Genomic DNA, 20,167 nt, shown 5'->3' on the forward strand with positions numbered 1-20,167 from the left:
CTGTATCTTGTAGTTGTACTTGTAGTTGTACTTGTGCCCTGGAGCTAGGATCCGCCCCTGCGCACAGATCGAGAAGAGAGAGAGGGAGAGAGAGAGAGGCGCCACCAGTGCAAGCGTAGCTGGTGGTTAGAGTGATGGATCATCTCAACAGAATCAGAATGCAACGCATTGACCTATTCCCGTTTTCCTACATGCCTACTTCGTATATATGTCCAGTATGAAACACCTCCCGCCAAAAGCATGATTGATTCCATGAGCCGAGCTACATGACAACACACCCCCTGCCATACATTGCGCCCTCGACCCTCCCCTTGACGAGCAACCAATCACGCCTCCGCTCCGCGAACTCCAACACCTCCTCCACCGTGAACACGCCTCGATACCTCTCCGCATCGGCGATGATGCCCGCCATCTCCTCCGCCCCATCACCCCCCTCGATCAGATAAAGCTGGCCGACCTCGCGGAGCGCCGTGAAGTACGAGTTGAGGTCGTTATTGCGGAAGGTGGAGATGTAGGATGCGTAGGCGGAGAGGTCGGAGAGCAGGGGTAGGGCGCCCGTGGTCGAGATGCGTTGGCGCTTGAGGTGCTTGGTCAGGGTGGTGAAGAGGCGGAGGCCGACTTCGCTGCTGAAGACGTCCAGGAGAGTCTTGTCGGTGCTGCCGTGGAGCATGGAGGTATGTGTGCCCACCAGCTCGATCACTTTCTTGGCGGTAGGTGTAGGGCCAATGTCGAAATTCGGCTTGTTTGCATCCGGGTTGAAATCTGATGGTTGCTGAGTGGTGGCGCAGATGTATTCGACTTCGTCCATTAACACGTCGATCCCCTTCCCTAGGCCTGCCGCCACGCGTTCATCGAGCATTTGTTCAAATTTCTTCTTTTCTTTGACGGCCGGGTCGAAGAAGTCGTCACGGTTGGCGATGCCGAGGCGGATTACTTCCGATTCGAAGAATACGTCGAGCATTTGTTGGATTAGGTCGCCAACGTTGACGAGCTCAAGGAAGGTGGTTAAGGGGGCGACGCCTTGGCCTGGTTCGGTGGACGTGTCGGCGCCGGCTTGCCGGGGATTGTAGTCACTTAGATGGTTGACGGCTTTGTCGAAGCCGGCCTTGACGTGACGAGTGCCGAGGATTTGAAGGAGTGTTAGGTAGATTGCGGAGCATTGTTGTTTTGCGGCTTGACCGGGTGCACCATCTAGCTGTCTGAATTGAGCGGCACGCTCCAGGGAGGCTTTGGCGCGGTGGACCAGACTGAGCGCTACTTCAATGGAGAAGAGGGATCGAATGTTTTCGAGTTTCGAAGTCATAAGGGCGACTTTGGCAGCTAGTTCCGTGGTTGGAGCTTCGACCGGGAGGGGTGTGACTGACCGCAATGGATTCGATGAGACTGGGTCAATGCTAGGGGCTGGGGTAGATGATCGGCTGTCGTGCTTTTGAGTGTTCGTGTTCTCACCGTTGACCAATGGTCTAGCTGTTGACTTGCTGCTAGAGAGCGCTGGAAAGCTGGGAAGAATGTTCACAGGCATCATGACAACCTTCTTGAAGGACGACATGAAGTCCTTCTTATCAGCCTGACGATTGATATTTGACATCAAGAACGTCTCCGTCGATGCTGCTTGTTCCGACAGTGCTCGATCCCATTGCTCGACTTCTGCCTCGGATGTCTGCTTGAAGAAGGCCAGTTCTTCAGCAAGATATAGATCAAGGTGAGGTTCGAACACATCGGAGGTGACCTTGCTGGTGACGATTTGGTACTCCTCGTATCCACCTTCCGGTTTTGGTAGTTCCGAGAGCAGATTCTGCGTCTGAGCAAAAGTCCCAGAGACAGTCATGAGGTAAACTTCCATGCCACGACTATGTGCTTCATCGAACAAAGCCGTCAAATAGGGAGAGAGTACAACCTGTCCTATGTGCTCAAGTAATTTTGGAACCACGATACTAGGCGACGGGAAAACACGCTCTAGAACTGCGTATTCTGCCGAGTAGGCGGTTTGCAATCGATCAAAGAATTGCTGAGTCCGTTCAAGAGAAAGCTGGCCGTGGCCTGATGCATAATCAATGCAATCACCCGGACTGCCCAATTTGTCCTTATTCAGGGCAAGGCGATTGTCATGAACATAGAGCTCGACATTGCTTTGACCGCCATTCAATATGTGTAAGACATGAGCAAATTCTCGCATCTTGCCATCAATGTCCCCTTCCTCGTATCCCTTGCGAAATTCCAGCAGCGCTGCCGTATCAAATATCGATACGACTTCCGTCAAACGTTCTGACCTTGCATATGCACCTGGAGATAGGTCGCTCTTAGCAAATCTTTGCAATTGCGTCAATATATATGCTTGGTCCTCAGGTGAGGAGTGCGATGTGAAAACCATGCAACGCATGGGATGCTCCGCCGAAACTGCATCGTTGTAGTATGGGGCTAGTACCCTGAATACTTTGCCATACTCCTGACGCGCATGTCCACGGACCGACCGTACATGCTGCAGCACTGAAAGGTTTGGATGTTCTCCCACAGCAGCCACCGGCTTGGAGGTTGACGAGGACATGACGGGAGCTGGGTCGAAACCATCCGATACACTAGATACGTTCTTCAACGGAGGCATTCGCCCCGTCTGGGGTGTACCATTCACTGTCGGCTGCAACGTATCCACCATTTTCGGGCTAGGAGGTGGCCGGTCTGAACCATTGCCTGCCATGCTGGGATTCGTGCTTTTCCTCTTCGCAGTTGGCGTTGTGACATTGTGTGCCACGCCTCGAAGACTCTCGGCTCTGTTCCTCGCCTCCACTTCGTTCCAACAGCCCATTCTGCGTAATCGTTGGACCCATCTCGTGTCATCGTACACCATTTCCTGCATCCGGCGGGATACTCGAGCAAAGCGGATGAGGTCGGGCACAGCAAGATAGTCGACGATACGGGCGATTATCTCTAGCCACTATCAGATTGAATATCCACATTTTCCAGCGTGATGTAGTTACCTGCTGGCAATACAGGTTTGGTGTCCATCATCGAAGCCATCTTCAACGATGCCAAAGGGTCCTTGCGAGGCGCGCGGCCACCTGCCACCGGCGCCCTCTTGAAACCCGACATGCCGTTGAACAGTTTGATACATCTGGCGGACGATCGCTATCTTAACCACAGGCTCTGCAGGAGGGGTGAAGGGCTGTCCTTGCACATGTACTCTCAAAATGGCCTCTCTCAACATCTGGTCAGGGTATTGTATCTGCGCTAACCCCATTGGTCATGTACCCTTGGCGCTCTTTCATGATGCTACTACTATGGTAGTACTAACTTAGTACTCCGGTTTCACGCACCTCTTCTCTGAATACTTTCTCAGCCTTTTCGAGCCTTGTCGAAGCTGTTGCACCTAATAAGGAAGGCTCTACGCGGATGCAAAAGCCGACTTGCTGTATATAAGTGGCTGACACTGTTCGCTCGGTTCCACCAATATGTCAGGGAACATTGGCGAGACTGATCTGAGCGTTCTACTCTCAACCCTGCATTTCACAGTCCACCCCAAGGTCTTCGTCTTTGCGACTACTCCTATTGATATGTCTCCTTCACCACAGTCAAAGCTGCCACCATCAGCGATCCAGATGTCCTTCCGGGAAGCTGAAGGGACCACGGTGATTACTACCCTCGACGATCTAAAGAAATACCATCCAGATCTCGAGTATCAGTTTCCCTGTCGAATGATCACGTTACAGGTGCACTCGAGTCTCGAAGCGATTGGGTTTTTGGCTACTGTCGCCAGCAAGCTTGCCTATAAAGGGATCAGTTGTAATCCTGTCAGTGGCTACTATCATGATCATCTGTTTGTGCCGGTAGCTATGGTGGATGATGCACTAGAGGTACTGACCAAGACCGCCGAAGATGCCAAAGCTCGGAGCACGAAAGAATAGTAGATACTATGTTCCTGGTTTTTTCATTCACCGGTCCGTACAATAATTGCTTCAGCTCATCATTTGCCGGGTAGCTGCGTCCCAGGCTCTATGTTATTCGCCTTGCGACCACATATATTTGTTCGGACCACGACTAGATTTTCTCGTGATACTCTTCTTTTCTTACTGTCTGGTGGAGATTCTTGAGGTCTAAAGGTGTTGCTGCAGTTTGGGCTTTCTGGTTTCCTGTTTCATATTGGAAAACCAGGTCAGAATAGCAAGGCACACAACTGCGCACACCTTGCTCTTATTTGCGCGGTCCTGGAGAAATTATGGAATACGTCGCGGACTGGCAAGTAAAGACCGGAAGGAGACAGACAAAAAGCTCAAGATAGCTCCCCATAGCACGGAGGCAAGCAGTTAAGTTCGTTTAAACCAATATGACCACTTGGGGTCAATCTAAGACCTGCGGCAAAGAAAGAAACGTGGAGTGATGTGTTCTTCAGCTCTCAAGAGATATTGAAGATATGATGAGGAGTCTCCTATGGTACTCGGCATCAGGGAGAACTTCTATTGGTCACATAGTGTGACAGGATGCACAGGAACGGCAGAATGGCAGAACGGTCTCAAGGTGACCGGAGGTGACGAACCGCTTTACAGACTGCCACCCGATTTAGTGAGCTCCGGGAGGTATACAACGGTGGATTCTCTTTGTTTTCTGTCTGCGATGTCATTAAATCAATTAAGCACCCTCTACTGCTGTCTACCTCAAACAGACCCCGAATAGCCTCATCAAGTGAAACTACTCCTCCTTTTGCTTATGGGAACGTGAGAATCCATCGTGGTGCTTCAACCGCAGCCATTGACAGCTTGTTCTACGGTATTCATGCAGCGCTCCACGAAATTTCTACCACGAATCAGACTCCATCCATTGGACACATGCCCTACTCCATGTTTCAGCCCCAGGCCCCGCATTCAACAAGGACAATGGGAATGTCAACCTTACCTTACTCAGGAGATACTAATCCCTACACCCATCTCTCAATCCCTGGGACTAGGTAAGCAAGGACTATGACCTCTTCGGCTGAAAGCCCGGTCAAGGTTCCGAAGTCTATGATACTACCTTAAAGTAGTCAACGTACTACTCACTCTATGTAACTCCTGCTATGTTATAAGCTCATTGATGCGCCTTTTGAAACCGAGATGCGGCCATGCTTATCAGATACTTGGACCGGAGAGCCCGACAACCTGCACCGCCTACGTTTGCCCAGACCCATCAAATGAGCTGTCGCACGGTCCTCAACGACTTCCGAACTGTGCCATCTAACCCCCTCTTCCTCAGACCCCAGATCAATCTACTCCTCGTCTCCCGGCCCCTCGTCATCATCCTCCTCCAGATTCCTCCTTCTCTTTCCCGCAGCACCAGCACCAGCACCCCCACCTCCACTACCACCGCTACCATCCCCATCCTTCCTAATCGGGATCTTAATCCCCTGCTGAGCAAACGTGCGACTCAATTCCGTACTCTCTATCACACCAGGGAATTTCTTCGCGCTGAAAACTTGGAACGGGCGGGTGAAGACGGATGCGAGGACGGGCGCGGCGCTAGTGTTGAGGGATGCACCGCTGCCGCTACTAGGGGTGATGCCAGAGGAGTGGGCAGAGGCAGGGGTTAGTGGGGACGTGGGGTTGGAAGGGGAGGTTGTGGTGGTGTTCGTGTTGGTGTTGAGAGGGGTAGGGTTCGCGTTTTGGAGGCCAACGTTTACGAAGTTGAATTTGAGACTGCGTAATGGAGAGGACAGGTTAGTGGGTTCTTGGAATGGGTGTTCCTTCTCGTACCGAAAGATGCCGTCCGTACGGATACTAAGATCCTGTAAGATGAACCAGATGCCGAATTTTTTGTTTTGATCGTGCAGCCGGAATGCACTTGCGCTCAATGCTCCAATGAGATTGCGTGTGAACATACCTGTCGGTTGATGGGGAGTGGCGAGTGCTTGCTGCTGGTGAGTGAGCTGGCACGAGGTGTTAAAGATATTTTCATGGTAGGAATAATCATTGCCTACCATGTAAGACGGATGACTGGGTGAGGCATGCATGAATTGACCATTCGATTGCGGATTGTTTGGCCCGAAACCGGTATGGTTGAAGCCGTACTGCGTGTGCCCGTATTGACTGTAGTTGGATGCGACGCCGGCATATCCTTGCTGGCCGTGGGTAGAGTAGTATGGACTGGTAGGATTTTGCTGTGGGGCATTGTTGGGCGAAGCAAAATTGCTTTGTGGGTATTGATAAAAAGCTTGCGTTGCAGACTACGATAGGTGAGCTTCGAGCAAAATTTGAGACATGAAGTTAGACACACATTGGCAGTTGGGGTTTGGGGGTAGGCTACCGCGCTGGCTGTGGAAATGGATGGAGAATTGGCTGCGTGTTTCACTAGGTTGACCTCTTTCTGAGCCTCTTCATCCCACAAATCGACGGTGATCACAAAGAAGGAAATGTCGATGTCCCTGTGTAGAGCTCATGAGTTGAGAGTGCAAAGAAACAGACCCATACAACTCACTGAGCATCAATCTCCCGTCCTGTCATCGGATCCCTCACGATCAATCTGACACATGGTGGCGGCGTAATTGGTCTTCTGTCCTGCTTAGTCTTAGCACTGGGACTCATACAACCACAGATGTACATACTTTGTCGCCAAATCCGCACATCCGGGCACGAATAGGCTGCTGAGGAACCTCCAGAGCCCATTCACGTCCATCGTATTTGGTGCTCACGGCTGGGGGCTCATCCATGATGAGAAAGCCTTCTGCATCCCTCTCCATCCTGGGACTCTGTAAGGGCATTCCAGGCATTGCGTAAGGATTCAACGGTTGTGCATAGCGACCAGGCGTAGCTAATAGCAGCTGGGGGACGCCGGCTGCGCATCTGCGAAATTGATCAAGCATGATACGGTAATGGTATCGGAAACATCAAAGCTGGACGGTAGCCAGAACGAAGCAGACAACCCCTCATACTTATGTTGAATCTTTGCTCGTGCAAATTGTCATGGTCAGCATGGGCCACTGCAGATGTGACCCAGAATGTCGGGATTGCCCCCAGTCCAGAAGCTGTGGTGTGGATGGGTCGCTTGCTGCGGGAGAGAATTAGCTGCACAGCCCGGTCAAGAACGATGAAACGAAAGCTTAAGCAGTGAGCGATGGATGAGACTGAGAGGAGTGGAGCAGTAAGCAGTACTACAGAGCAAAGTGGGGCGTGCCAGCAATCAAGCTCAAGCGAGTCAAGGCATCAGAACGCCCTAGATCTCCAAGCCTCAGGTGTTCCAAGCTAGGGTAGATGATCGGGGCATGGCCCTACCAATCGGCGGCTTCTCCTACTCTGGTAGGAGGCATAACTATTGTTAGCTCCAAGCTAGAAACTTTGTATCTGACGCAGTCTTGACGGAAGTCCACCTGGGCAATTTTGATCATTACTGAGGGGTCAAGGCTTACTGTCGCTCCGGAGGGCGCTGGACCCTTGTATCGAAGACTAGTTGCTACTAGCCTATGCGAGCAATACTTGTGCCCCTTACCGTAGGATGTCATACTACGTGCGGAGTAGCAGGAACGAATTGATCTTCAACCCCGACAGGAATTCATCATAGCTCCATCCACCAGTGAGCTAGTAAACTTGGCAAGTTTGCATCCTTGTTACTAGCATAAAACCCGGCTCTCAGATCACTTTCTAGCTTAGTTTCTGCAATATAATCTCCGTGTTGTACCTCGTATGCCTGTGGATCCTCTGTAGTTTTGTGTCACACCCTTTCTCCATTGGGGCTTCTTCCAAACTGGTTGGGGCTGCTGCAATTGCATGCCTCTACCTGCTAACTTCCGCTTGTAGAGCTACGTTCTACATAGTACGTAGTAGGGTCAAGGCGCTTTTTCGAGCATGAAACGCCTCCAAACTTTGTTCAAGTCCTGCGCCCCCGGGTCCCGGGACAGGGTCAGGAAGAAGCCCGAACCAAAGGGACCCCTACGAGGCGGCTGAAAGGCCTGCCGCCTGCTTACTTGTTCGATAAATGACTCGAACGCTTTGAACCCTTGATCCTGCTGACTTCGAAACGAAAGGTGAAGAATGAGCAGAATTGCTAGATATGTAGCATACATAGAAGATAGCGTGGTGTGTTAGGTAGGACTGGAAGAGCCACCCAGGTAGTTTCTAACGGTGACCTGAATCAGCTTACCTGCTTGCCGTTGTGCAGCCTGCCCGGCCCGGCAACCAGAATGTACCGCCATGTCGTACCGACTGGTAAGAACAATCTATGCAGCATCCTAGCCGTCAACTGCTCCATCGAAACAATCTGCGGGTACATGCGTGACCCTTTTTCGTCTGCTTCCTGCCCGTTGAGTTTTGGACCTGCATATGAGGCTTGGCCTGAATCCCTGCTTTTTGCCACGTCAGACATGCGTCCCACTTGAGGTCATCGAGTCAATCGGCCGACATATGCCCGCTTTTGAACAAGAGAACGATTCATTGGAGAAGTAGGGAATACCAAGGATAATCTGTATTTGGGTATATTGCTAGACACCGCTCCGATCTATGCCGCGAAATGAAGAAGACCGTTTTCTCCCAGCATTGCTTGCGCGGGCACCGGCAAGCCAACGCCAGCCCCAACGCCAGCCCCAACGCCAAATCCGGATATCAGCGTACGTGATCTGGTAGCCATGGTTGAATGAGAAAGTTTATGCAGAGGACAACAAAAGCTGTAACTGTTCAAGGCTTGGAATCCCTGTGTCCGAAGAGCTTTTCTTTGCCTTTCTCGGCCAATTCTCGAAGATGGTCTCGCTCCTTCGAGTTCCTCCTTCCTTGGCTGGTTGCTCGAACGTGCTGATTGTGCTCCTTTGCCTGGGCCCGTTCTTCTTCCGTCAAGTGATGAATATTGCCAGCCCCCCCTAAGCAGCGCGTCAGTATTCAGGAGAGCATTGAGGAACCTGGATGTCACCTACCTCGACCGGTTTGAAAGTTCTTTTCGGCAACAAGGGGCGCGTTGGGTACGTCAACGTCCTGTCGTTCCCGTGCGAGCTCTGGGTGTTCTGGATCGTTGACAGCCATGTTGCCGGTCCCGCCTCGGCCAGTGGTATAGGTTTTGCTCTTTAATGTTGGAGTTCCCAAATCTGGCGGAGGAGCAGGATCGTGATCGGCGTGCTTGTTCGTATTACCTACCCTTCATCAGCATTTTCAAGCAAATAACAGGCTGAGGCCGCATCTTGCCTGCGCCGCCACGGCCATAGAATATGGTGTGTCGTTCCCTGTCAGCAGAATTTCGTGGCGACATCTCGTTTGCGTTAAGTGGTGACTGGATACTTGCAAGAGACCAGGTAACCGAGCTGATTGGAGCACTGAGAAGAGGCGTAGGTGAATACCGTCTGACTCAGACTCGTCACGAGTGTAGGATTATTCCTTTGTTTTATTAGTGTTTATGGAAAACAAAGTTGGAGCAAGCGCTGCCTTATGTACTGGGAGTCTGCCGTAAGGCCGCAGGTCTCTTGAAAGAACCTTCCTCTGGGCAGACCACCGGCTGCCGCTTTCACTCTCACACATGATCTTCGCACTTTTTGCCAAGTTTGACGACATTGACGGAATGGCAGAACCAGATGAGCTAAAACGTAAGAAAAATGTTCGCATTGGGCATGGTGTTCTAGGCGTGGTTTGCGCATTGGCCCCATCACCACACAAATTCTTTGTCGAAGGTTGAAAGCAATAGTCAATAATCACCTATGGTCTAAACACGAGGTACTATAGCCTGCATTTTAATAGTGATCATGTGGCTTACGCCAAGGTCAAAAATCCTGGAATTGTTGTCGATGACTTTCTAGCTTTCTACAAACCGAAAGCAAAACCGCTGGACGTCATATTCTTAGCTGACATGTAATGAGTACCTCTGGTGCAATGGTCTTGTGGTGAGAGCAACGGCATGGGGCATCTTCAATCGGTTGTAGCGCTCATTGCAGTCTGGAGTGAGCTCGAGGTCTCGCCGCCTTCAGCCTCTTCCACCCCCTTTGTCGCCTGAGCAGCCTCGGCGTTAATGGCTGCCATACGGACAATCAATTCAGTCTGAAGGCGCTTGAGCCATTGCCTTAGCGCATCACCTTCCAGAACACCATTCTTCGCCTGGGTCAGCTGCTCCCTCAAACTCAATATCAGCTTGCGACGTCGAGCGATCGGAAGGAGAGCCTTATCGTTTTTACGCGCCTCGTTCCTCTCATGAAGGGTGTTAGAAATTTCCGTGGCGACTCCGATAACACTTTCGGGAAGATCCACGACTCTAGCAAGGAGAATACCATAGAACTTTTCTTGTTCATAGCCATCAGAAATCTTGTACAACATCTTCATCTTGGAGGCATCTGGAGCAATGTCGACTGCCAGATGCAGATTCACGACACCGGCGCGCTCCTCCAAGATTCGAGGGAGATCTCGAAAGTGCGTGACAAACCAGACGTAAGCCCGACTTTCGAGAAGCGCTTCAGCAATGGCAACAGCCACTGCTAGGCCGTCAGCTGTGCTTGTGCCTCTGCCAAGCTCATCGATGATCACAAGACTACGCCGCTCAAGGTTACGAAGAATGAATGCTATCTCACGCATGTCCGCAGCGAAAGTCGAGACATTCGCTTCGATGCTGTCATCTGTGGAAATTCGTGTAAAGAGCTGGTGCGTCGTTGGAAAGGAGGCGTACTGTGCTGGAACAAAGCAGCCAATTTGCGCCATGATGGCCATCAATGCCACAGACCGGATGTAGGTACTCTTCCCACTCATGTTGCAGCCAGTGATGATCTGCAGACGATTCTGCTGAGTCGCATACACGTCGTTTGGTATGTACTTCTCCCGCTGGATTTTCTCCTTGACCGGATGGCGTCCAGCCTTAATAGCCAATGTATCAGTCAACTCTGGCCTCACATAGTCTTGGGTTGTGACTAGCTGGGCGAAAGAGGCAATCATATCGAGCATGGCAATGCCCTCGCTGATCTTGAACAAGGGTTGCACCCCCGTCCTGACATCGTTGATCAGATCTTGTATGCTCCTATCGCTCATCATGATGACTTCATTGTGGGCGTCAGCAATCTTCTGATTCAACTTCACCAAGTCGAGTGTTTGACATTCGATCTTGCCTCGGCGTCGGAAAACGTTGATGAAGACGGCTGGAAGCTGTCTTTGTTCTAGCTCTGATGTCGAGACTACAATATAAAATTGACGAGCATTGTCATATTTGATTTCTAGCGAAATTTCGTGTTCATCTAGTAGCAGTTAGTGCTTTAGTCCGAAACAAGCCTCTCCACGTACTGCCCAAAGTAACAACAAGATTGAAGGCATCTTCGCAAACTTCTTTATAAGACTGCCGTGCTACGTCGAGGAAGCCATTCACTCCAGCCTGATTATCTCAGCGCCCCTTCCGATCTTGGTTTGGCACTTGGGATGAAGAGTTACCTTGATAGCATATGTTCTTTGGTTCCTCATCTCAAGTGGTTGTACGGAGTAAGTCACATCTTCGTTGAGCGTGCTGCTGATCAGATCTTGAACCATGCGATAATTTTCGGGGTTACAAAGCTAGCACATGTGAGTTATCCCTCGCGCGAAATGCTATGCGCACACACCTCGCAAATCTTGCGCAATTCCTCGCTCAATGCTCCAGTTAAAGCTTGCCAGACCGGTTTAATTGAATCGAGGAACGTCTTCAAAGCCACTACCTGGTTTATGGAGTGTTCAATCTGCTGAATGTTGCCCTCAGATTTCGTGATGACAATCTAGACCATGGTCAACATCACTTTTGTTGCTCCGAATAGCCAATACATTGGACTAACAGAAGCCAGAAGTCGATCCGTGTCCACGAAATCTTTCATTGCTGCTGAATTAGTAGCTACTGTAGCAGTTCATTTGCTCAGCACACCTTGTCTCACTTGATAGAACATTCCTTCTTTCAGCGTTAGCTCACCAAGAGCATCATACCTCCCGTTGAGTTTTGCAGCGTCTGTAGAAGGCTGTAAGATATTACTGCGTAAAAATCGAGACCCCATCGGCGTAAGCGTCTCATTCAGAACCCCAAATAAACAATCCCTGGATTTGGCATTCTGCAGGTTTTGAATCAGTTCAAGAGAGACAATGGTCGAAAGGTCAATGAGCATAGAGCCCTCAGAGGGTTCGAATTTGATTCGAAGGGATTGTGAGCAGAAGCTGCTGCCAATGGCGAGCTCTATGTACTTCAAGGTCTGCACATGTCAGCAAGCTATCAACTGGCGTATAGGAAGCATACAGCAGCAAAACAGCAGACGGCGAAGTAGTTCCCTCCAATGGAGACCTTGAGTGATTCTAGATCATCTGGAAATGCCAATTGTTGAACGTACTCATGTCCGCTCGCTTCAGACCAGTATCTGCGGTCAATACTTTGCATCACAATACCATACCTATCTACCTCAAGATTTTCGCGAATTATTGAAAGCAGCTTAGAATCCGCAACAGTGCTCATGTAGAGTACTTCAGAAGGATTGAACACTTTTAGCTTATGACAAGTCCGGACATAAGTCTGGCTGTCGCAAATCTGACATAGAACAGCTTCTGAAGTTGAAAGGTTGACAAAAGCAAGACCAACAGTAGGAGAAATGCCACGAGATTCACTGATTGCACAAATGATGTCCTGATCTTCTATGTTGGATGTTAGTGCAGTTGCTGGTCGACGACCTTTAGATCGTCTATGGCTTTGACGACCTGTGACAGGTCGAGAAGTGATAGTCTCATCATACGTGGAATATATCTCTGTGCTCCGAGATGTAGATGGCTCAGCCATTTTTATAGCAATACGGCAGGAAACCTCAAGAGAAAAGAGAGTGATCGTACTACGTACGTAGTACTCCCAGTAGGGTTGTTTAGGCAGCTTTATGCCCGTAAAATCCGATTTTGCTTGGCATCAATCTAACTTAGAACTTTTTTGGAGTATCTTAGAGACTGATGAGTTTTTCCGTGTTCGCGCATTCCCATGAGAAAAGCTTTGCACCATGGCTACTGTCCTCCCGCCGCCGAGTAAACGACAGAGGCTTGATGCATCGGAAAGAGTAAGAGTCCAAGCTGAGCATGATGAGATACCGGATGGCCTAGGGAGCGTCAGAGTACAGTTCGTGGACCAGAGCACAGGTGGTGGGACGGGATCTGCCATTTCAGTTCCAATCGCAAATGCCACTGTAAAAAACCTGGAAATTCTGCTGAACTCTATACAAGGTAACGTGGGTAGGTCAAAGCGCCTGTAAAGCCGTCTCCGTGCTAAACACTCAAAGGATCCTAACGAAAGAATACCCTACCGCTTCTCCTTTCACTCCCCCAAGCCAGTCGTCGAAGATGGCTCAAATGTCGTCGACGTCGTTTCAGATCTCTATACTTCGGTTCTAAGGCCAGGTTTAAAGAGTACTGAAGAAATCATCAACCTTCGATTCACCCCGCAGGCGGTTTTCCGTGTTCGAGCGGTGTCAAGATGCTCAGCCTCCGTAGCGGGGCATAACGAAGCCATACTAGCAACAGCATTCTCGCCCACGTCATCGGCAATCATGGCTACAGGAAGTGGGGATAATACTGCCAGGTTGTGGGATTGCGATACAGGAACGCCCCTTCATACACTTAAGGGTCATACCAGCTGGGTGCTTGCAGTCAGCTTCTCGCCGGACGGAAATCTCCTTGCAACAGGCAGTATGGACAATACTGTGAGAATCTGGAACTCGAAGACTGGGGAAGTCCTGGGAGGCCCGCTCAAAGGCCATTCCAAATGGATTACGAGCCTTGCATGGGAGCCATTTCATATTCAATCGCCAGGCAAGCCTCGGCTGGCGTCGGCCTCGAAAGACTCCACTGTGAGAATATGGGACGTGCCATTGAGGCGCATAGAAATGGTACTGTCTGGCCATAAAGGATCGGTGACTTGCGTCCGTTGGGGAGGCATCGGCAGGATTTATACTGCATCCCAAGACAAGAGCATCAAAATCTGGGATGGGAGGCAAGGATCGTGTTTGCAGACGCTTTCAGCTCACTCGCACTGGGTAAATCATCTTGCGCTCTCAACAGATTTCGTCATCCGCACTGCGTACCACGACCATACAGGCCAAATACCCGCGACACAAGCGGAAAGGACTGACAAAGCCCAGCAGCGATTTGGAAAAGCTGCCACCTTCAACCAAGCTATCGTTGAGCGACTTGTCTCCGCCAGTGATGACAACACCATATTCCTCTGGGAGCCGGCCACTTCATCAAAGCCGATTGCTAGATTACTTGGTCACCAAAGGCAGGTCAACCATGTTACGTTCTCCCCCGACGGAGCCTACATTGCGTCGGCAGGATACGATAATCATGTTAAGCTATGGAACGCCAGAGATGGCAAATTCATCGCGACCTTGAGAGGTCATGTTGGAGCAGTCTATCAATGCTGCTTTTCTGCGGATTCGCGTCTACTTGTCAGTGCTTCTAAAGATACCACTTTGAAAGTTTGGGATGTACGGACAGGTAAGCTGTCCATGGATCTGCCTGGACATCAGGACGAGGTGTATGCGGTAGATTGGAGTCCAGATGGGCAGAAAGTGGGCAGTGGAGGGAAAGACAAAGCTGTCAGGATCTGGAGGCATTGATTGTAAACCTTATTCACCAAGTGAAGTGCACGGTATGTTAATGAGATCATAAACCTAGAGGTATCTTGTTTCAAACAAGATGTGTTCCTAGATAGGTCTTCCTCTTGCCCTAGCAGGATACACCTTTTGTGAGCGTAAGTTTAGCGCAAGTAATCAAGGCTTTCCGCTCTTCGCAACTTCCTAGACGAAGACAGACTTCAAACCGTAATAGATCGGTCTTGCTGCCACATTAGAGTGACCATACTGTGTTAGAACAAAATATAGCGACCTTTGGTAGTCGTATTTAAAGCCAAAAGGTAAACGCTCAACGCCACTTGCTTGCAGAACACCATAGTGTTCGTACAAGCAGTAAGAGAAATAGAAATTTATAGTGGACTTGATATCCATCTGCCGAGACTTGAGTGCCAAGTTCCTATAAATACACGTCGTAAACAAAAAGCCGTTCAGGCTATTCGCTCATGCCCTTGCAGCACGTGACGGATCAATGCTACCATGCGGCTACTAGTCTTCAGCATTAGCCCGAAGTCCGGGGCCGTTCCCGTCCGGTACTGGTGGCCTGGTTTTTGCTGTTGCCCTGTTGCCCTTCAAGCCATCTTCCTTGATATTCTTGAAAGTGCCCATGTAAGCCTGCTCTGCGTTCTTCCTAGCAGTATCATACATAGTATAGATCTTCTCCGCTTCTTCGTCCACGTCGAGCCGAAAGTTGGGTGTCTCCTCGTACTGCCGCTCCAGCTCTTCGATGTGTTCACGAACTCGACGAAGTTCATTCGCGTAGCTCAGAAGACGGTCCGGCAGGCCTTGACCTTTGACCCACGTCAAGCTCCCTGCGAGGATAGTGTTGAGCGTCCCAAGTACCGTGATAGCCACTCGGGGGCCAGAAGACGCGCTGACGGCTGTTACTGCTGCAGCGATGATGATCTGCGCGAAAAGTGCGAAGTTGATAAGCGATGCAGTCGTGTAATATTCGATCCTGCATTTTCTTTGAGAGTTGACCAGTTGTTCGTATGTGCCCTTGTTCTTTGCCGGCCGATCTATGCTACCATTCGAGATAGAAAGATGAGTGCTCATAGGCCAGATCCCGATTCTCCTGCAGAAATGTTCATAATTGCTAGATTGTGACTCGTTTATATTAGGTTGTTTTTCAGCCATCTTAGCCGTCGAGCGATCACACTAGACCGAGGCAGCACAGGTTCGAGGCGAGAAGCCGTGGAATGATGTTAAGGAGATGGAAGTCACATGCGCAGTGGGCAAGGCCATCAAGAGTAATCAACATTAGCTCGAAAAGGAAACAAACCTTTGCGACACAGCATCGAGGGGCGGGCGGCCTTATGAAGGATGCGAGCCAGCTTTAGCGACATGAGGCTGAAGTCACACCCCAGCTGCAAGTTCAGTGTCGAAAACAGCGACCACATCCTGCACAACTCTCAGAAACGGTGTGATTCGACGATGCTACTGGTCCTTGTCAATAGCGGAGGCATTACTGAAAGACTTGAATAATCATAGTGATGCTGGATGGAACTCGAAGCTTTTCGCATCATGAGTTGATTGAAGTGAGCACTAATCCTGATACGGTTAGTAGAGTTGGCCAACACGTACCGAATCGGGAGCGCGTCCCTAAAGTCTATCTACGTGTTACCTGCGGAACGAATCCATCAAGATCTTTCCGTCTTATGACATTCGTCTGCTTTTGTGTTCAAGAATTATGAGGACGAAAAGGAAGCGGGGCACTGAGCAATCGTCTATAGCCAAACGACTGAAAGTGTCCAGTCCTGCTGCAAAAGGTAGCGAACTTGGCCCAATATCCCACAATATACTTTCATACTGCTACTCGGAAGTCTATACTCTGCGGCAATTCTTGGTGGATAGTCTTCCCTCCACGTCAAGAACCAGAAGGCAGAATATCAGTATTCATACGCTGGAAAACGGCTCTGCGTTTCTTGACACAACTCTGGTTGGTAGATCGAACAAGACAAAGCCCGCTCATGATGAAGAGCGCCATCGAGAATTTGTTAGTTTCACAAAGTCACAGCGAAGATCAACAAACAGCAGCAATGGAACTCCTGAAGAATATCATTTGACGGAGGTGAGCTTTGACTGGTTGTGATCATTGATGTCCGCATCAGCTGCGGAGAATTACCGGCAACAGCTGTGTTTGGGCTAATGGTTTAAAAGATAGTCGACTTTGTCATATGGTCATTATTCCAACAAGGTGGTGGTAGTTCCCATCGGCCAAGTCATGTACTCTGCCATGGATATCAAAAAGCACCCCTACGAGCTTTACAGGAAGATACTGACACAAGCCCAACCGGCATCCCTGGCGTCATCTGCTTACACACGAACGAATCCACGAGGAAATTACAGCGCAGACCGTGGACGGAAATTTTATCCATATTGGGGAGCAATGGAGACGCAATCCTGCGGAATTTGCTCCTGGATTGTGGTGTGTTTGTACGTATCGATCAGGGAAAGGAGAACTTACACCAAATTTGTGGCGTACCTGTTTCGGATCTTTTTAATAAGCGAAAATTGCTTGAGCAACCTCCAAATGCGATCTCAGCTCCGTTCGTTTGGGGAGCAAAGAGCTGCACGCGCAAGTCGCGAAGTCCTAGCAGCATCACATTTGTACGCAGTCGTATTCTCTACGCTCGACCTTCTATGAATGCTCAAGGAGGTGTGCGTTTCGGCATGAAACACATACACGTCCTGAACAGGCAACCCGAGTTGACAGCCTTAAAGCAGTCAATACACATCATGAAGTACATCTTTCCTCTGCAATTTGGACTGCATAACGTTTTCACGAGTGCCGTTGACAAAAACGAGACAGCTCAGGAGTTCAAAGACTACACATTGCGCGAGAATGAAATCAAATATGCGGATCACAGAAGTATGCAGAAAATTAGGCTTGCTGCTTGTGCGAAGGATATCAAGATCCCAAAGCGGCTGCGTGGACCACCCTTTGCGATGATACAGAAGATTCGCAAGCGGCACTCGCGATGCTCTTATGATCAGCAACTGCGCCACCATTGTCCAATTCGTACCTGTGATGTTGATGCATCGCATGGTGCTGCCCTAGCATTTTCACAGTCCTCAAGCCATCTCAGAACCCAACTATCTTCGAACCATTCTTTTGTGCCACCAACCCCGGACCAAGCGGACGATGTTAGCAAGCCAGTGGCAGGAGACTCTATCCTTGCTCACGCAACACCTACCGCATATGTGTCTGCATTTTGTTGTGCAGTTATCCGGAGGCTTCTGCCTGGAGATGCTTTAGGTGTCGAAGCAGACAGCGAGCACAATTGGATCGTGCTCTTTGCCCAGATTGACCACTTCGTACAAATGCGAAAATATGAGAGCCTTACGCTACATACAGTTTTCCAAAACCTCAAAATTAATTGCATATCCTGGTTACGTCCTTTGGGAACGCCTGTGGAAGCAAAATTGTCACGATCAGATAGGGGGAAACGCCTTGAGATCTTTCTCGAGTTTTTATACTATATCTTTGATTCTCTACTAATCCCACTGATCCGTTCTCACTTCTATGTCACAGAGTCAAATATCCATCGAAATCGTCTCTTCTACTTCCGCCATGACGTATGGCGAACAGTGTCTGAACCTTCCCTCACAGACCTACGCTTCACAATGTTTCAGGGTCTACGTGCGCAGGATCTGCGACAGGCTCGCCATTCGCGCTTATTAGGACATAGTCAAGTGCGATTACTACCGAAGGCGTCCGGGGCACGACCAATCATCAATCTGAGAAGGAGATTAATTAGAACTCAGGGTGGGAAAACAATCTTAAGCCAGAACATCAATTCTAAACTCATGCCTTGTTTTGCCACCTTAAATTATGAGAGAAGTATTCAACCACAGAAGTTGGGATCTGCTCTGTTCTCGATTGGGGAGGCCCACCAGCGACTTAGGGCATACCAGAACATGGTCCAGACAAGCACTGAAAAGCTCTACTTCGTGAAGATGGACGTGAAATCATGCTTTGATACGATTCCGCAAGAAGCAGTCGTTCGTATGGTGCAAGGCTTGTTATCTGAGCGTCGATATCATATCAGCAAGCATGCTGAATTGAAAGCCATCGATAGTAGATGGTCGACTAGCCACTTCGAAAGACCACTAACAAGGTTTCCACTTACCGCACGGCCAAACGGGGCACCTCCTGGACTGTCAGACCCAAGTCTTTCTCAACTCGCACAGAAGAGGAATCGAACGGTTTTCGTGGATCTTTGGGACACGAAGGCATGCGACGCAAGGTCCCTACTAAGGTTACTTCACGAGCATGTACAGCGAAACGTAGTCACGATTGAAAAAAAATTCTTCAAACAACGACGAGGCATTCCACAAGGGTCAGTACTATCGAGTCTGCTCTGCAACTTTTTCTATGGCGAATTCGAGAACAGCCATCTTGGTTTTCTGCAACCAGGCGAATCATTGTTGCTTCGTTTGATCGATGATTTCCTACTGATCACCACAAATCAGGATCATGCCCGCCGCTTTGCACAGGTCATGGTAAGCGGGAATTCAAGCTATGGCATTTCTGTCAATCCCAAGAAAAGTTTGGCCAATTTTGAAGTCAGCATCGAGGGGCTTAAGCTCCCAAGACTCCATGGCAGTGAAATGTTCCCATATTGTGGGGTGGCGATCAATGTCAACACTCTTGAGATCAGCAAGTCCAGGGAGAATAAGGACGCAAAGGTCTCGAACGGACTGACGGTCGAACTAAGCCGTCACCAGGGTCTAAGGTTTCAGCGCAAAGTTCTTGGTTCACTCAAGATTCAAATGACAGCAATGCTACTCGACACAAAGCTCAACAGTCGATATTGCGTGTCGTCCAATCTCTACCAGAACTTCCTAGAAGCCGCAATGAAGATGTACAGATATCTTCACGGATTGCCAAAGAAACGGCGGCCCGGCGAATCGATGGTCATTGAAACCTGGAAGGAATTAGTGAACCTGGCGGTCAAAATGACACGAGGCAAGCGATCCACTAAGACGATTAGCGAGTATGAATGTGCCGTCTCCAAGACCCAGATGCATTGGCTGGCAGCTGCTGCACTTCACCTCGTGATGGAAAAGAAGCAAACGGGCTATAAAACCATCCTGCAATGGGTTCGAGAAGTAATGGATAGGTGCCAAGGAGGAATGAAGATGAGTGCGATGCAGCTGGGAGAATTAATGGAGCAGGGCGATAAGGTCTTCCAACGGTATCGTTATTGAGCCTGATATGAAAGTAAAGCCATGTGCTACTCGTTGGGCAGCTGTCAGTCCTAATGATGGTATAGAGTACTTCCTACAGTCAGTATGAAGCGAAGTACAAAGGCAAAGGCGGGGCAGCAATGTTGCACTGCTCGATGATTTGCAAGGAAATATTTACGATGTTTACGGAGTGGGGAATTTGAAGCGTAGAAGTGGTTGTTCATCCTCACTGGCGTGATTCTTGGCACACCAGCCACGGGATTTCTTGCACCAAACACTGCAATCTTTGTGCAGCCCTGCAATGGCGCCTTTCCCGGCCTTCAACTTTCCAGACCCAACAGGGAATGTGCAGTGCACTGTGAACAGTCATGCCTTCAGACCCAAGGTGCCGCTACTCCAATTACTCCAACGATAGCAGCAAGCATTACCCAGCCCTGCTGCCAGACCGGCTGC

General features: G+C 49.7%; 8 protein-coding genes across 8 annotated transcripts; 3 read left to right on the forward strand and 5 right to left on the reverse strand.

The window, feature by feature from the left end:
- Positions 1-262: 262 nt before the first annotated feature.
- Positions 263-3,087, reverse strand: EPUS_03481 (uncharacterized protein; the record flags this gene model as incomplete). Its single annotated transcript, XM_007804838.1, has 2 exons — positions 263-2,925; positions 2,976-3,087. The coding sequence occupies 2 exons, from the start codon at positions 3,085-3,087 to the stop codon at positions 263-265; spliced, it is 2,775 nt and encodes a 924-aa protein (XP_007803029.1).
- A 359-nt stretch (positions 3,088-3,446) lies between these two features.
- Positions 3,447-3,899, forward strand: EPUS_03482 (uncharacterized protein; the record flags this gene model as incomplete). The annotated part of the gene is made up of 1 exon (XM_007804839.1): positions 3,447-3,899. The coding sequence occupies one exon, from the start codon at positions 3,447-3,449 to the stop codon at positions 3,897-3,899; it is 453 nt and encodes a 150-aa protein (XP_007803030.1).
- Positions 3,900-5,233: 1,334 nt separating this feature from the next.
- On the reverse strand, positions 5,234-6,730 carry EPUS_03483 (uncharacterized protein; the record flags this gene model as incomplete). The annotated part of the gene is made up of 5 exons (XM_007804840.1): positions 5,234-5,890; positions 5,942-6,187; positions 6,238-6,385; positions 6,439-6,518; positions 6,566-6,730. The coding sequence occupies 5 exons, from the start codon at positions 6,728-6,730 to the stop codon at positions 5,234-5,236; spliced, it is 1,296 nt and encodes a 431-aa protein (XP_007803031.1).
- Positions 6,731-8,627: 1,897 nt separating this feature from the next.
- On the reverse strand, positions 8,628-8,966 carry EPUS_03484 (uncharacterized protein; the record flags this gene model as incomplete). The annotated part of the gene is made up of 2 exons (XM_007804841.1): positions 8,628-8,806; positions 8,861-8,966. 2 exons carry the CDS (start codon positions 8,964-8,966, stop codon positions 8,628-8,630), a joined length of 285 nt encoding a protein of 94 aa, XP_007803032.1.
- Positions 8,967-9,839: 873 nt separating this feature from the next.
- Positions 9,840-12,690, reverse strand: EPUS_03485 (uncharacterized protein; the record flags this gene model as incomplete). The annotated part of the gene is made up of 7 exons (XM_007804842.1): positions 9,840-11,146; positions 11,193-11,280; positions 11,337-11,456; positions 11,504-11,653; positions 11,711-11,751; positions 11,797-12,115; positions 12,160-12,690. 7 exons carry the CDS (start codon positions 12,688-12,690, stop codon positions 9,840-9,842), a joined length of 2,556 nt encoding a protein of 851 aa, XP_007803033.1.
- Positions 12,691-12,898: 208 nt separating this feature from the next.
- EPUS_03486 (Ribosome assembly protein 4) lies at positions 12,899-14,509 on the forward strand (the record flags this gene model as incomplete). Its single annotated transcript, XM_007804843.1, has 2 exons — positions 12,899-13,123; positions 13,175-14,509. 2 exons carry the CDS (start codon positions 12,899-12,901, stop codon positions 14,507-14,509), a joined length of 1,560 nt encoding a protein of 519 aa, XP_007803034.1.
- A 501-nt stretch (positions 14,510-15,010) lies between these two features.
- On the reverse strand, positions 15,011-15,658 carry EPUS_03487 (uncharacterized protein; the record flags this gene model as incomplete). Its single annotated transcript, XM_007804844.1, has 1 exon — positions 15,011-15,658. The coding sequence occupies one exon, from the start codon at positions 15,656-15,658 to the stop codon at positions 15,011-15,013; it is 648 nt and encodes a 215-aa protein (XP_007803035.1).
- A 553-nt stretch (positions 15,659-16,211) lies between these two features.
- EPUS_03488 (uncharacterized protein) lies at positions 16,212-19,735 on the forward strand (the record flags this gene model as incomplete). Its single annotated transcript, XM_007804845.1, has 2 exons — positions 16,212-16,592; positions 16,682-19,735. The coding sequence occupies 2 exons, from the start codon at positions 16,212-16,214 to the stop codon at positions 19,733-19,735; spliced, it is 3,435 nt and encodes a 1,144-aa protein (XP_007803036.1).
- Between the last annotated feature and the right edge of the window lie 432 nt (positions 19,736-20,167).

Source organism: Endocarpon pusillum (assembly GCF_000464535.1).
Source record: "Endocarpon pusillum Z07020 unplaced genomic scaffold scaffold3643, whole genome shotgun sequence".
NCBI lineage: Eukaryota > Fungi > Ascomycota > Eurotiomycetes > Verrucariales > Verrucariaceae > Endocarpon > Endocarpon pusillum.